The sequence below is a fragment of the Psammomys obesus genome, unplaced genomic scaffold (genome assembly GCF_907164565.1).
Source record: "Psammomys obesus unplaced genomic scaffold, mPsaObe1.curated_primary_1811, whole genome shotgun sequence".
In the NCBI taxonomy this organism is placed as follows: Eukaryota; Metazoa; Chordata; class Mammalia; order Rodentia; family Muridae; genus Psammomys; species Psammomys obesus.
The window spans coordinates 10,137,033-10,152,375 of record NW_026585895.1 but is presented as its reverse complement, the minus strand read 5'-3'; the positions used below and the strand labels follow the sequence as shown (position 1 = coordinate 10,152,375).

Below are 15,343 nucleotides of genomic sequence, written 5' to 3'. Positions count from 1 at the left end.
AAGAAATGCCATTTCCATACTGTCTGAAATGGCCCCATTTATTGGTAACCAGAGAAAACAATATAAACTGTAAATAACATTAAGTGCTTTGTTTACCCATTCCAGGAACTGAAGTAGCAGGAGATCCAAGGCGCCTGGGTAAGGCTTGAGCAACGGTCCTTTCAGGCGGTCCCCCGGGAGCTGATGCGTCCTTTGATGGCCCAGGAGATACTGGAACTTGTGGCGGAGGGCCCTGATTAGAGCTTGCTGGTGCTGGGGAAAGGTTTCTTTGAGCTACAGTTCGCTGACGAATCTCTGAAAATAGCAAGTATATTCTAGACTTAATGTCCAACATGTCATATTAGCCACAACCATAAATGATGTTGGCTAAAATTTTGTGGCACCAAAATAACACTGTATCTAACCACTTACAATGGGAACTTTACATAACACTGAAAATAGGACTCTTTATGAAGCCCTAATTCACCTGTATGTTTATACAATAAAATTTGATTTTTCTATCTACTGACATTTAAAAAATAAATTCAATATAAAAAAATCAGCACCCAGTTATGTGTTACATCTTTTTATAATAAGACTTCCTATGATATGGAAAAGAGAACATCATAATTGTTGAAACTTCAACAGTAGATTTACTGTTAAGACTAAAAATAGTAATTTTATTAAAGAAATATATACATGTATATTCTGGAATAATAAAAAATTCAAGTACTCATAAAATGCTATTAAAATATACTTCACTATTTAGATACCTATTTCTTCATACTAGGGTTACCTTATGGCAAATTTACTTGTGTCAATACATTCAGAGAAGGAAAACTTCCATTTTGTATATATAATGTTTTGTCACACATGAACCTTAGCTTTTAGAAATTACAAGATTCTCTGTAACAGAGAAATGTGCCAAATTTAAGTTGTTTCTTGGTTTTGTAGTTTTGTTGGATAATAGCTTCTCTCTCTCATTTACAAATTGTCTATAGCTACTTTCAAACAGTTGCAGAGTTGCAAAAAGGACTGTATGGCTCCAAAGGCCATTTATTAGCTGGTTATACAGAATATTTCATGATCCCTACCAGATGCCATAAATGAAAGTCTAACATTTCCTTTTACACTTAGTGTTAGAGAACAAGTAAAGAAACCCTTTGTAATCTTTTAATTCTACATATCATATTAAACTGCCAATCTCTCCAGCCTAAATTACTGGGCTGAAACTAAAAAAAAATGATACTAAAAAAATGACTGGCCTATACTTGTATATATACAAGTACATAAGACACTTTGGATTTGGATTCTACCTGACAGTTTTCAATTTTTTGTTTGTTTAGATGAGGTACATTTATTACAGGATGGCTTCAAACTCCCTATGTAATGGAGAATGACCTGGAACTTCTGACCCTCAAGCAGCCATCTCTCAAATAAGTGAAATTAGCAGCAGGCAGCATCAAGCCTAGGACTTCACATGTGCTAGGCAGACACTCTACCAATGCGCTACATCTTCAGCCTTAAAGTAAACTCATAACAAAAGAATAGCTTAATACTTTCACTAATAATCACAGTCAAGTAAGGCATGGTGGCCCACACCTGTAATCCCAGAGCTCAAAAGTCAGAGGCAGGTGGAATGCTGTTGAGATCACAGTCAAAAGTCAGTCACCAAGTATGAGAATATGTTTATATACACTAGTTTTAAATTCAAAATTAAGCCAACAGAATCAAACTACTATGTTAGAATAAACAAAAGGAAGGAAATAAAGTTTAAAATTATAAAATATGTTATAAGACTATATTCGAACTTCCTTAATTTTAGCTCTACTGTTTACTTCATATGCACGCAGCTTTTTCAAAATCGATATCTCTTAATTTCACTTCCTCATAATGAAAATAGTTAATGGTTATGGTTACTGTAAAGATTAAATGGAAAAATCAACAAAAAGAGTTTAGCCAGAGTACTTGCAAAGTACTTACTAAGCAATAGTTATTAGTATTAGTGTTAATAAATAGGTTTCATGAATTACAATAAGCAAAAACTAAGCAATATAAGCCAGATATGGTAATACACATGCAATTCCGGTGATAAAGAGGCAAATGTGGGGATAATCTCAGAGTCAGCCAAGGCTCCAAGGGAAACCCAGTCCAGGTCAAAAGCCAAGGGCTGAGGCTCTAGTGTGGTAGCGAAACAACTGCCAAGGACAAGCGAAGCCCCGAACCCAATCCCTAACACCAGGAAAAGTGAAAACGAAACGAGTAAGCCAAGCGCCCTCAAGCAATCTAGTTCCCAGAGTGATTACTTTTACAGGGAGTGGAAAGATGGCTCAGCAGTTAACAGCATTTGCTGCTCTTGCACAATATGTAGGTTCGGTTCCTAGCCCTCACATGGTAGCTTACAACTGTCTGTAACCTCCGTTCTAGGGTATTCAGCACCTTGCTTGGTCCTCCACAGGTACCAGGAAGGCAAGCAGCACACTTACACAGATGCAAAAACAAAAACAAAACAAAACAAAACAAAAAAAAAAACCTCATATACATAAAATTAAAAACACAGATTTTTAAATTATTTATTTATTTTATATGTAAGTGTTTTGTCTTCATGTATGTATGTCTACCATGTACATTCCTGGTGTCCTCATCAGATAGATCCCCTGGAAATGAAGTTATAAATGGTTTTGAGCAACCAGGTGGGTGCTGGGAACAGAGCCCAGGTCCTTTGTAAGAATAAGTGTTCTTCACCACTAAGAAATCTCTCTACACCTTAAAAATACAGATCTTAGGGGATTGGAGAGCCGGCTCAGTGGTTGGGAGCAGTGGTGGTTCTCCACGGGACCTGGGTTTGATTCCCAACACCCATATGGAAGTTCACAGCAGCCTGTAACTCTAGTTCCAGGGGTCTACTGCTCTCTTCTGGCCTCTTCTAGCACCAGGCACACATGTGGGACACAGATAAACATACAGCCTAATCCCTCATACAAACTAAATAAAATAAAAAAATACAGATATTCACACTAAATGTTTCATAAGTTATCCGAGTTTCTTTAGTGAAAATCTAACTTTATTTTAAAAATTAAAATCTGTACCTGTAGCTTTCTGTTAATTAACTCAAGATGAATATTCTATAATGAAAATAATGAGAACTTACTGTTTTTTTCAAAATTTACCTAGATTTTTTTCTTTCCTTTTTCCCCTTTTTGTTTGTCTTGTTTTGTTTTGTTTTGTTTTGGAGACACAGTTTCTCTATGTAACTTTGGCTGTCCTGGACTTGCTTTATAGACCTGGCTGGCCTTGAACTCACAGAGATCCACCTGCCTCTGCCTCCCCAAGTGCTGGGATTACAAATGTGCGCCACCACAACCAGCTGACCTAGAAATTTTCAATGGTGGCTTCAATACCAACTCCCAGCCCATGGAAGCCATAGATTTTTGGAAGTATCTCCTTAGCAAAAGGAGTTAAGACTGTGCAAGCACAGAGTTGCTTACAGAGTCTCACATACAAAGGTACCATGTCTTAGACATTATACTACCAGACATTATTTTTGTAATGTCTCTCAAGAGCCCCGATAGATAAAACTTCTCCCATCCCCTACTTTCCAAATTTAATCGTCATCAAACCATGTCAATCTACTCTTGAGTTCTCTCTCTCGGGTTCAGTGGTTCTCAATCTTCCTAATGACCCTTTAATCCAGTTCTTTGTGTTGTGGTGACCCCCCAATCATAAAACTGTTTTCATTGTTACTTCAAAGCTATAACTTTGCTACTGTGATGAACTGTAATGTAAATATCTGATATGCACAATTTCTAATATGTGACCCCTCTTAAAGGGTCACTGAACCTACAAAGGGGTTGAAACCCACAGGTTGAAACCCACTGCTCTCGTCCTTTTTTCTTCACTTCCATTGCCATAACTTTGTTTGGTGCATGTCCTCCTCTTTTATCTATACTAGATGATATCCTCTAGAGGATTTATGTCTCAGCTTTGTTCTCTGCTCTTATTTAATCTCCAAGCTTAAAAAAAAAAGTTTTCACTTTTCTCATTCTGGCCCGAGTGAAGTAGGCTCCTGGGCCAGTGAGACCCAGAGGTTTTTAGCACTGAGAGGTTGCAGACAGCTGCTCCACAGCTGTGATTATGCCACAAAATGAATATATTGAATTACACCATAAACGATATGGATATTGTTTAGATTACCATGAGAAAAAGAAAATAAGAAAGTTAAGTCAGGAGGCCCATGAACGTTCAAAGACAAAAAATAAAGTAAAATAGAAAAAACTGACCTGAAGACTAAGTTCTACCATGAACAGCACCATGCTGAAAAATGACAGATGGAAAGACTACTATGCTGCATAAAAAGAGAAACAGAAAGGATGAGGAGGAGACACCACAAGGAACAGGCCTGCCTCTGCTGGACAAAGAGGGACAGTCTAGAGCAAGGGATTTTTCAGTATGACTAAGCAGAGACAAAATGAGAAGGCAGGGAAATGGGAAGGCCCTCTAACCCAAAGTTCATACCCAAAGAGAAACAGAAGTACTGACAGTTATTAGAAGAGGAAAAAGAAAAGAAGGTGTGGAAGAGGATGGTTTGTAAAGTCTGCTTTGTTGGTGATCGTTTACAAGAGGACCACCTAAATATGAAAGCTTCATTACGCCAATGGGTCTGCACTTCAAAAACGACTGTGTCATACACCCTGAGCTAAAAGCTGTCATCTCTTGCCTGACAATATTTGGTGTGAAAAAACTCCATTATCCCCACTATATACAACTCTGGATGTGATCACCAAAGGTAGAGTCATTGAAGTGGATGTGAGTGGGTTGGGCCTTGTGACATAAGGATCAAGGTTATTTGGGGAGTGTGTGCCCACATTACCAACAATTCTGAATGGGTACATAAAATGTGGTCTTGCTGGTTTACAGTGACTTCATACAAGTCACTCCAGTCACTACTGAAGACTATACACTATCGCTGTGACCTTTCTGAACCACCAAGCAGCCTTATCCCATTTGCAGTCAACAAGACATATTTATTAAATTGTAAAGAAAAATAAAAACTGCCCAGTTGGTTTTTTAGAAAATCTTAACACCCGTCATAATGGCTAAGAGCAATACAACAAGTGAGAGCTCATGCTAGTGAGGATATGCAGTAAGGGAACACGCTGGCCCTGCTAATGAGACTGCAGACTTGCATGGCCATTATGGCAATTAGTGTGGCAAGGTTCCTCAGAGATATGGGACTCAATCAACTCAAGACCCATCTATACCACTCATGGCAAATACCCAAAGTACAGAGACATTTTTCCATACACATACTTACTCAACCATGTTCATGGCCAGAAATTGGAAACACAGATATCCCTCAACAAATGGATGTGGTACATTTACAGAAAATGTGGTACATTTACAATATGGAATATTACCCAGCTCTTTAAAAAAATTTATTAAATTCCCACATAAATTAATAGAGCTAGAAAAATGATCCTGAGTGACAAAACCCAAGAGAGACAGAGTTGTAAGTCAGTGATACTCATTAAACTTGGAGAAGTCCAGCTGGTGCCTACATAGAGCCTTCATCTCTATGCACCATCATCTTTGGTGCAGGAGGATACTATGCATGCTACCAAAGGAGAAATGTAAACACCAACCCAGTTTACAAACCCTTTGATTTACAATGGTGTCCTGCCCACAAGATATGGTAGCTCAATGGTAGAGCAAAGCTTATGAGAGTAAGTAAAATCAGAATTTGACTTAAGGCCCATTCCATAAATGAAACCCATACCCAACATTGCTTGGGTGACCAAGAACCTAAGAGTGGGTGACCCAGGGATGTAGGGAAAAAACAAATACTACTCACTGTTCTACTAAAAGAGCACAGCAATAAAATGACTCCTAATGACATTCTGCTGTACTAATAAATCAGTGCCTTGCTCAGCCATCAGAGAAGCTTTCTCCTATAGCAGATGGGGACAAATACAGAAATCCACAGCCAGACATTATACAGGGTGAGAGACTTGAAACACTCGGCTGTCAATGGGATCTCTCCATCAAACCTCTCCCCTTAGGGATCAGGGGACCCCATGGAAAAAGAGGACACAGTATAAAAGCCAGAAGGGGTGGAGGACACTAAGCAAACAATACATTCTAAACCAACAGATCAATGCACATATGAACTTACAGAGATGGAGGCAGCATGCATAAGGCCTTCACGGGTCTGCTCCAGATGAGGTCATAGACTGAAAGGACAAGGGGACACATGTCCCCATCCCTAACCCAGAAACTGTCTCCAAATGATAACCACTTGCAAATGAGTATTTACTTTCTTCCAAGGGAAGCTCACTGGGGAAACAAACTACTCCTGAGGGTAGGCTGCATGCCCAGCAGTTGGTCAATAAAAAACGAGCTCAGCCATATTTTTCAAGGTTCCTTGTCTCATAATGTACTGTCAGGGCTTTGTTTGTTTCCTTGTTTTTAACTTATCTTTACTTTTTCATTATTTTGTCTCTTTTTACCCTACAGGTCCATTGCATATATATTATGGCTTCCAGTTTGGTGTTTTTATGGGATTCCTAAGTGTGCAAATAAGTGGTTCTCTGATTCTTGTGCCTTTTCTTGGGCTCTTTTCCTTACATTTGTTTGTTTTGTCCTACTCCAAAGTATTAGTTTTTATTCTATCTTATTATATTTATTTTTATTACTAGCCCTCGTCTGTTTTTCTAATAAAAGAAAAAGAAGGGGTAGATCTGGATGGGAAGAGAAATAGGAAGAAACCAGGAGAAATAGACAGAAAAAAAAAAACATAACCGGGATATATTGTATGAGAAGAAAATCTATTTTCAATAAGAGTAAAGAATAAAACTCACAGGCTTAAGTGGCTTGCCACACTGTATTGTAAAGAAAACTCTATTTCTTAATGTCAAACAAATCTTTTTATAATTTTATTATTTTTTCACATGAAACTTTCCTTTTTCCCTGGGAGTAGAAAGTATTTAGTCCTTCAAGGCACCAAGGTTTTTTTTGGTTTTCATTGTTGTTTTGTTTTTTATACCTACCATTGCCCATGGAATGATTCCTTTACCTGAAGAGCACTTTCCCAAACCTGCTCTCACAGAAAATTATGGTAACTTTTGTCTACCTTCTACTGTGGTCCTAAGCATACCAACTATTTATATTTGTGTATACCCCTTTCAATGAAGAGCACAGAAGTAAGAATGACAACCTTATTCCCTCAAGATATGGTAACGTAACTAGCACAGAGTACAAGCATAATGAAGATGATTTACTAAGATCATCTATTTTCTCCTATTTAAAATTACCCTAATGGTCTCCCCCAAATATCTATTATAATAATCCCAAACCTTATAAAGTTACAAATCAGTTGAACTTTTGTTTGTTTACTACACTGAAAATCTAAGACTAACTTTGGGAGACAACATAAGAAACTCTCTAAAATCTAATAACACAAACTAATAATTTACAAGTTATTCACTGTCTTACCTCATTTGCTATTGTTCTGCATTTCAAGTTAAGCATGTATTTTGTATGATATTTACCTTAACCTTTGCTTTTCTCTCATGTCAGTGTCTTTATTTCTAGTCTGATTTGTCTTTTAACTCTCAACTTTGAAAAACTTAAACCTTATATGTGATCAATGCCCCATTCTGTAAATTATTATTTTGCAAATTTTAAACAAAATTAGGAAATTCTAAAGAAAAAGAAGTTTCCATTTATTTCTGTCAATTCAACATATTAAAAGTAATCACTAAGACTAAGACACTATGATTAGCACCACTGAAAGCGATTCTGGATTGCACACAGTAGCAAGCAAAAACTAGACAAACTGCTATACTTAATGTCATAAACATAGAGCCAACAAAGTATACTACAGAGTCTAAGACAAGGGGGTTAAACTCAGTGATGCGTTTCATGGTGTTGGTAGCATTTAAGAGCAATGTTGAAAAATACATGGAGACAGAAATGTTCCTGCTATCTACATTAAGATAGATATAGCAGTTTTAGAATAAAGCCCTAAATCTCCTTCCCCAGAAATGGGATGAAGGGTATCTATGCACTTTTCTCTTGAATCTGTATTCCATGACTGCTTTCCCAAGAGAATACAAGTATGCAGAGTCCCAAAACTACTTGCTCTCTCTTTGGCCTGAGAATGTCCATGTGGAGAAGAACCAAAAGCCAGCACTAATTTGCCAGCCTTGGAAGTAACCCATCCAGCCCCAACAAAATAGTTACAACTCAGGGTGGAAACCAATGAGTCACTCCCCCAAACCACAGGCAAATTTCATGAATGTTGTTAAAACTAAGTTTTAGATAGGCTGTTCCATTACTGATGGTATGATGGTACAAAATTAGCAATTAATTCTAACCAAGGACCATGCATGGAGAGGACCTAGACCCCTGCTCACATGTAGCCAATTGGCAGCTCAGTCTCCCAGTGGGTTCCCTAGTAAGGGGAGCAGGGGCTGTCTCTGACATGGACTCAGTGGCTAGCTCTTTGATCACCTCCCCCTGGGGGGTGCAGCCTTGCCAGGCCACAGAGGAAGATGATGCAGTCAGTCCTGATGAGATCTAATAGGCTAGGGTCAGATAATAGAGGAAGACGACCTCCCATATCAATGGACTAGGGGAAGGGCATAGAGGAAGAAGATGGAGAGTGTGTGAGGATTGTGAGGGGGCTAAAGCGGGGATAGAAAATGAATAAATTGTAATAAATAATAAGTAAATTACAATTTCAAAAAAAGAAAAACCAAAACATCAATTTGTATTAAGTGTTTTCCAGACTCCTCTTTTTTTAAAAACACACCCCTCCAAACAGCAAAATATGAAGTATCTTTCCACTCGCTATAAAGTAAGTGATTTATGACTACTTGCATTCTAATGCCATGGAACACAAGCTCTAAAAACCTAGTATCCACTAAAATCAATTTCTTCTGCAATATTAATCTAGCCTTAGATCCAGCATGGTAGGATACAATGGAATTTTTTGTTAACTGTGATGAAGGGAATCTCCTGATAATTTGATCATTCTCCCTCATACATTTAGTCCTATATTTACAATGTAGTTCTACAATCTTGTGGCTAACAAATGTAACCATCCCACACTCAAGCCACATTTACCTTTCCACTTACTTCCTCCAACCACAAAGCAGCCTATAATTTATTAATCATTCAAGGCCAGCAAGCTTCATTTGAAAGGGCCAAATGGTAGTAAGCATTTTAGGCTTTGCAGACTATGCAAGATCTTTGCGGCATATTCTTTTTTACAATTTTTCAGATTGCAAAAAAGTATAAAACCCATTCTAAGAAGAATTATAAAACAAAAAAGCAACAAAAAAAAGTTGTGGGCCACACCTGCAAGCTGCAGCTTCCAGGCTCCAACTTATTTTTACTATCAATCATCCTTATGTCCTTATTTTCCCTCATGATTCTTTTTTTTTAAATTATCCCTCATGATTCTTAATCTAGAGAAAAAAATCATAAGTCTGAGACTTAGCTAAAATACAAAATGCTATCCCCTCAAAAAACAAACAAACAAACAAACAAAAAGCCGGTGAGAGGTGGCTCAGTAGGTAAGGGCACTGGCTGCAATTCTAGAGGTCCAAGTTCAATTTCCAGAACCAAGTGGCAGGTCATACCCATTTGTGAACTTCAGGCCCAAGGAATCCAATGCCCTCTTCTGGCCTACAGAAACATCAAGAACTCATATGGTCTACAAACATACAAGATGAAACATTCATACACATAAAAATAAATCTAAAAAACCATTCCCTTACAAATTCGCTTCCTTAGCCTTTTACCATTAATCAAAACCTCAACCCAGATTGAAATCAACTCTCTGTATCCATACCTTTATCCATACAGAACAGTTTGAAATTCATGATTATTTTAATTTTACATATTCTGGAGGGTACCCTGCCATTCCTACATTTCTCAAACCTATATTCTCTCTCACCTTAACAATTATTTATTTCATCTCATCTTCAAGCCCTAGCTATATCTCCCCCAGAGGTAAAAAAAAAAAAAAAAAAAAAATTATATATAGAAAGCAGGCATGGTGGTATATGCCTATATTCCCAAAGGATGAGTCAAGAGGATTACCCTGAGTACAAACCGAGGCTACAGTGTGAGACCTTACTTCAAAATAAGTAAGTAAATGTCAGATACAATCAAAAGACAATTCTCACTCCCCATCTGTACCACCTTTGTTTCTAGAAGGAACTGTCATCAACTCTTACCAAAAGCCAACCTTTCCACTTATAAACTAGATCACATCTCCTCTCACCTATTTACTGTCTTCTCTCTTTACTGTCATCACTTATTTTAATTACTGTTCGCACAAAAACATGCTACTGTTTATTTGATGCAGTGTGCTTGGCTGTTTACTCAAAATGCTTCCCTCTCTCCAGCCATACCTTTCTATTGTATTTTACTCAAAGGAATTGTTTCTTTCCATTGTCTATAACTTTTCTACTCCCACCCTTTATAGTTAGACTTTTTGTCCTATCCTTCTCTCAAAATATTTTTTTCAAGGTTATCAAGAACCTCAACACTGACCTCTAAAATAAGCAGTCAGTCTTCAATCCTAAATGTACTTGACAGCAATATCTATCACAAATGATCAGCCTTAAAAGGGTCTGGGCTCCAAACTCTCCTTGGTTTTGTGCTTTCCACAGGTCTTGAGTACCTTAGCTCAAAGCTCTTAATTGCTATATACATTACACTTCCTTGGTAACCTCATGCAGTCTTGAGGTTTTGTTCTTGGTGGTGGTAGCAGTTTTTTTCTGTTGTGGTAAAGATCACACTTAGGACATAAAACCTGCTAGACAAATACTTAGCCATCAAGCTACAACCTCAACCTTATTCTCATCGTTTTAATACCATCTAAATCTTCTATCTCAAGCTTGTATCTCTAGTGTCTAAAATTTCTATTTGTCAGATTCATGTCAAATTGTTTTCCATCCCCACCCAAACCCTGGATATCTCAAACAAGAATTCATGTAAACCAGGCTGGCCTTGAACTTGCTGTGTAACCAAGAATGACCTTAAAACCCTAATCCTCCTGCCTCCCTAATGCTGGGCAACTAGGTATGCAGCACCATGCCTTACTCAACTGTTAAAAGTTCTAGTCAGATGTCTATGGCATCTCAAAATAACAAATCCAAAATCAACCTTTTTCTTTCATCACCCTTTCTGGACACCTCTTCCAGGTTCCCGAATCTCATTAAAATGCAGATTCATCTCTCCAGTTACTCAGCTCAGTATTTTTAATGCCATCCTTTCCTGTTTCACCTTGTCTAATCTATATCTAATCAACCACAAAAGCTTTAGAGTTCTACATTCAAAATACACAGAACTTGACTACTTCTTTAGCTACTTTAAGTACAACAGGTTTATATTAAATTTTTAATATTTTTTTTTAAAGAAAATATCTCTAATGCTACTAATCAAGGCCACCATCCTGGGTTACCATAAAAGCTTTCAAATTCATCTTACTCTTCCCACCTTTGTTCTCTTCTCAAACATTAAATTCAAACTGTGTCTAATTGGCACAAGTCATATCACATTAATCCTTTGCCTAAAACAACCAAAATTTAAAATGAAAAAAAAATTGAAAATAGAAGACTTATAATAATCCACATCCTATAAAGCTCTGAGACGGTCCTTTGCTATTTCTCTTGCTGTCTCCTGCTACTTTCCTTCTCACTCCATCTACTAGAGTATTGTAGGCATGCTCTGTCTAGAGTATTGCTCTGTCTAGAGTATTGTAGGCATGCTCTCCTCTCTGGATCTTTGTACATATTGATTCATCTACAATATTCTTCCCTCGGGTGTCAATATAACTGATATACTCACTTCTTTCCTGTCTTTAATAAAATCTCATTAATGAGATCTTCCCCAGCAACTCTACCTAAAAACTATACACTACCCTCCTTATAGGGACTGCCTATTTTTCAATCTTTATTTTACTCTACCTAATACTAATTTATTGTCTACCTCTTTACAGCATGGGAAACAAAAAGGCTGTCTTTTTGTTCACTATTGTATCACCAAAATCTCTTATGGCAAACAGAACACTTAGTAAACACTTGTTGAAAGAAAAAGACATTATTAGTATATATGCTCGTTGGTTTTATGTCAACTTGACACAACCTAAAGTCATTTTAGAGAAGGAGATCTCAAATGAGAAATGCCTCCATACAATGAGGTTGTGGACAAACCTGTAGGGCATTTTCTTAATTGGTGACTGATGGAAAGGGGTGCAGTCAATTGTGGGTGGTGCCACCCCTGGGCTGGTGGTCGAAGCTCTATTAGAAAGCAGGCTGAGCAAGTCATGAGGGGCAAGACAGTAAAGCAGCACTCATCTATGGCCTCTGCATCAGCTTCTGCCTCCAGGTTCTGGCCCTGTTCCTATCCTGACTTCCTTTGATGATGAACAGTGATGTGGAAGTGTAAGCCAAATAAAAATAAACACCTTCCTTCTTGCTTTTGTTATGCTGTTTCATCATAGCAATAGTAACCCCAACAAAGAAAGTACATTAGAATTAAACATAGTCCTTTATTTCAAGATCTTGAAAATAAAAAGGTTTAGTTCCTTGAAAAATTTAGCCCTGTATAATCAAGGTCTTGAAAAACATTTCACTTTTCATCATTCCCAAATACTTATATTTGTATATTATATAGAGAATATGCAGGAGTTTATACTGTAGCAAATTTCATTTTTCATTTCCATTCAAGCTTTACTGCTTTTGAATAGAAGAAAACAAAAATCTTTCCATCTTCTGGTCCATGAGAGTGTAAGCATCTAAGCAGCAAATGGTTCTATTTAATGTATATACACACAGATCCCTACTTTTATACTTGTTCCTTCAACTCAAATGGTAACCAATATTTTTAAAATTAAACACTCAATAAAAACTCCTTACCAAAACAGATTAGTTAGGTAAGACTGTTCAAGGTCATCAAAAAAATAAGAGAGAGAGACCCACAAACCAGTCCAATTAAAAGAAGTCTAAAAAGAAAAGACAACTAAACATAGCATAGAACTCAAATAGTATCCAGAACAGAAAAAGGTGAAGTCCAGCCTTTAGTTAACAATATAACTTATGGCTATAAACATACCTTTTTGTTATAGTAACAGCAGAAACTTGATACAAGAACAAACAGAAACTCTATCTTTGCAATATGTCTACAAATTAAAACTGTTCTTAACCAGGTGCAATGGCGCACACCTTTAATCCCAGCACTCAGGGAGGCAGAGGTAGGTGTATCTCTGTGAGTTGGAGGCCAGCCTGGTCTACAAAGCGGTTCCAGGACAGCCAAGGCTACATAGAGAAATCTTGTCTCAAAAAAACAAAAACAAACCACCAAACAAACAACAACAACAAAAAATTGTCCTTAAAAAAAATCTACTTGGGATTGAAAAAGGATCTTAGGGAAGATGGATTAATCATCTAGTAGGCATGATATTTCTTTTAATATAAAATTTAGGCAATCAAACAATATTATCAAAATTTGTAATCAGTCTAAGCACAGTAAACATCATTAACAACTCAGTTATACAAAATTAAGATATCTATTGTACATGAATCAGTTGCAGTTCAGCAATCTGCAAGAGAGCTAGCAAAAAAAAAAAAAAGAGGGTGATGGGGATACACACCCGTAATCCCAACACTCGGGAGGCAGAGGCAGTGTATCATTGTAGCTCAAGGCCAGCCTGGTCTATAGAGTAAGTTCCAGGACAGCTGAGGCTACAAGAGAAACCCTGTCTTGAAAAGCCAGAAACAGATATCTAGGTAGGTAGGTAGGTAGGTAGGTAGGTAGGTAGGTAGGTAGGTAGACAGACAGACAGACAGACAGAGACACTTAAATAGAATCCTTTTGGAGAGCAGATCTTTTCAGAGGCCATAGATAAATGCTATATGTATTCAGAACTGGTTCTCACTAAACTAAAAGGAAAAGAAGGCAAGAGAAGATAAGGGGAAAAGGCAGAAGAGAAGGGAGGGAGACAAGGAGGGAAGGCTAGCACACAAGTGCTGTAAAAACTAAAGACTTCAAACTAAGATAAACTGGGGACTAACACAAAGTTAACAATTATGTGACTGTGTCACCTATAAAAACAATAAGAAGCTAGGAAAGGTGGCACACACCTGCAATCCCAGTACGCAGGAGTCTGAGGCAGGAGGACTACCAAAAGTTCCAGGCTAGTCTGAGTTACAGAGTAAAACTCTGTCTCAAATAATCAAACAAAAATACTGAAAACCCACTAGGAAATAAGAGTAAATAACAATTTTTGAAAAGTAGAATATAATCATAAAATAATTTAGAACTTTTTACATTTTAAGAAAAAAATACAAAACAGTAATTATATACTGAGAAGAATAAAATATTGTAAAATAATACACCCAAAAGAAATATTGTTTAAGCTTTAAATGTTTTGAGGGAGATGGGACTGGGAAAATGGCTCAGTAGGAAAATGTTTGTCACTCACGTAGCCTGACTTAAATTCAGTCTCTAGAACCAACAAAATAAAAACATGGACATGGAGCTTCCCCTTGTAATCCCAGTGCTGAGGACACAGAGACAGGTGGATCCCTGGAGCTTGCCAGCCAGCCAACCTAACCCACTTAGAAAGTTATGGGCAGTGAAAGACCCTGCCTCAAAACCCAAGGCAAACAGCTCCTGAGGAATGTGACAGCGTGAGTGTGTCCTCTGGCCTCCAACATGCATGTGCCCCCAAAAATGATACAAAATGATAAACTCATTCGGAGCATGGTGGCTCATGCCTTTAATCCCAGCACTCAGTGAGGCAGAGGCAGGCATATCACTATGAGTTTGAAGCCAGCCTGGTCTACAAACCAAGTCCAGGACAGCCAAGGCTACACAGAGAAACCCTGTCTCCAAACAAACAAACAAACAAACAAACAAACAAAAAAGCTACAAGCAGCACAAGTATCCAAAGCAAAGGACAGCAGCAGCAGCTTGTCTGTAAGAAAATTTATTTGAGGTTCAAAAGTTTCAAAGAAAGGTACGGTTCAGTGTCCAAGTGGGTTACATAGTAATGGAAACAGGGACTGTCTCTGACATGAACTGTTTGGCCTGCTCTTTGATCACCTCCCCCTGAGTGAGCAGCCTTACCAGGACACAGAGAAAGACAATGCAGCCAGTCCTGATGAGACCTGATAGACTAGGGTCAGATGGAAGGGAGGAGGACCTCCACTATCAGTGGACTTGGGAAGGGGCATTCGTGGAGGAGGAGGGAGGAAGGGACAAGGAGGAAGCTACAGGGGGATACAAAGTGAAAAAAGTGTAATTAATTAAAATTTAAAAAAATAATTTTCATGACAAAAAAAAAAAA

General features: G+C 37.8%; 1 protein-coding gene across 2 annotated transcripts in view; it reads right to left on the bottom strand.

The window, feature by feature from the left end:
* Positions 1–15,343, bottom strand: part of Lnpk (lunapark, ER junction formation factor) — a 68,058-nt gene that overhangs the window by 20,481 nt on the left and 32,234 nt on the right. For both annotated transcript variants that reach the window (XM_055600776.1, XM_055600777.1), the window contains exon 9: positions 97–294. In XM_055600776.1, the coding sequence (XP_055456751.1) occupies positions 97–294 (198 nt within the window). The remainder of the gene's footprint in view (positions 1–96; positions 295–15,343) is intronic.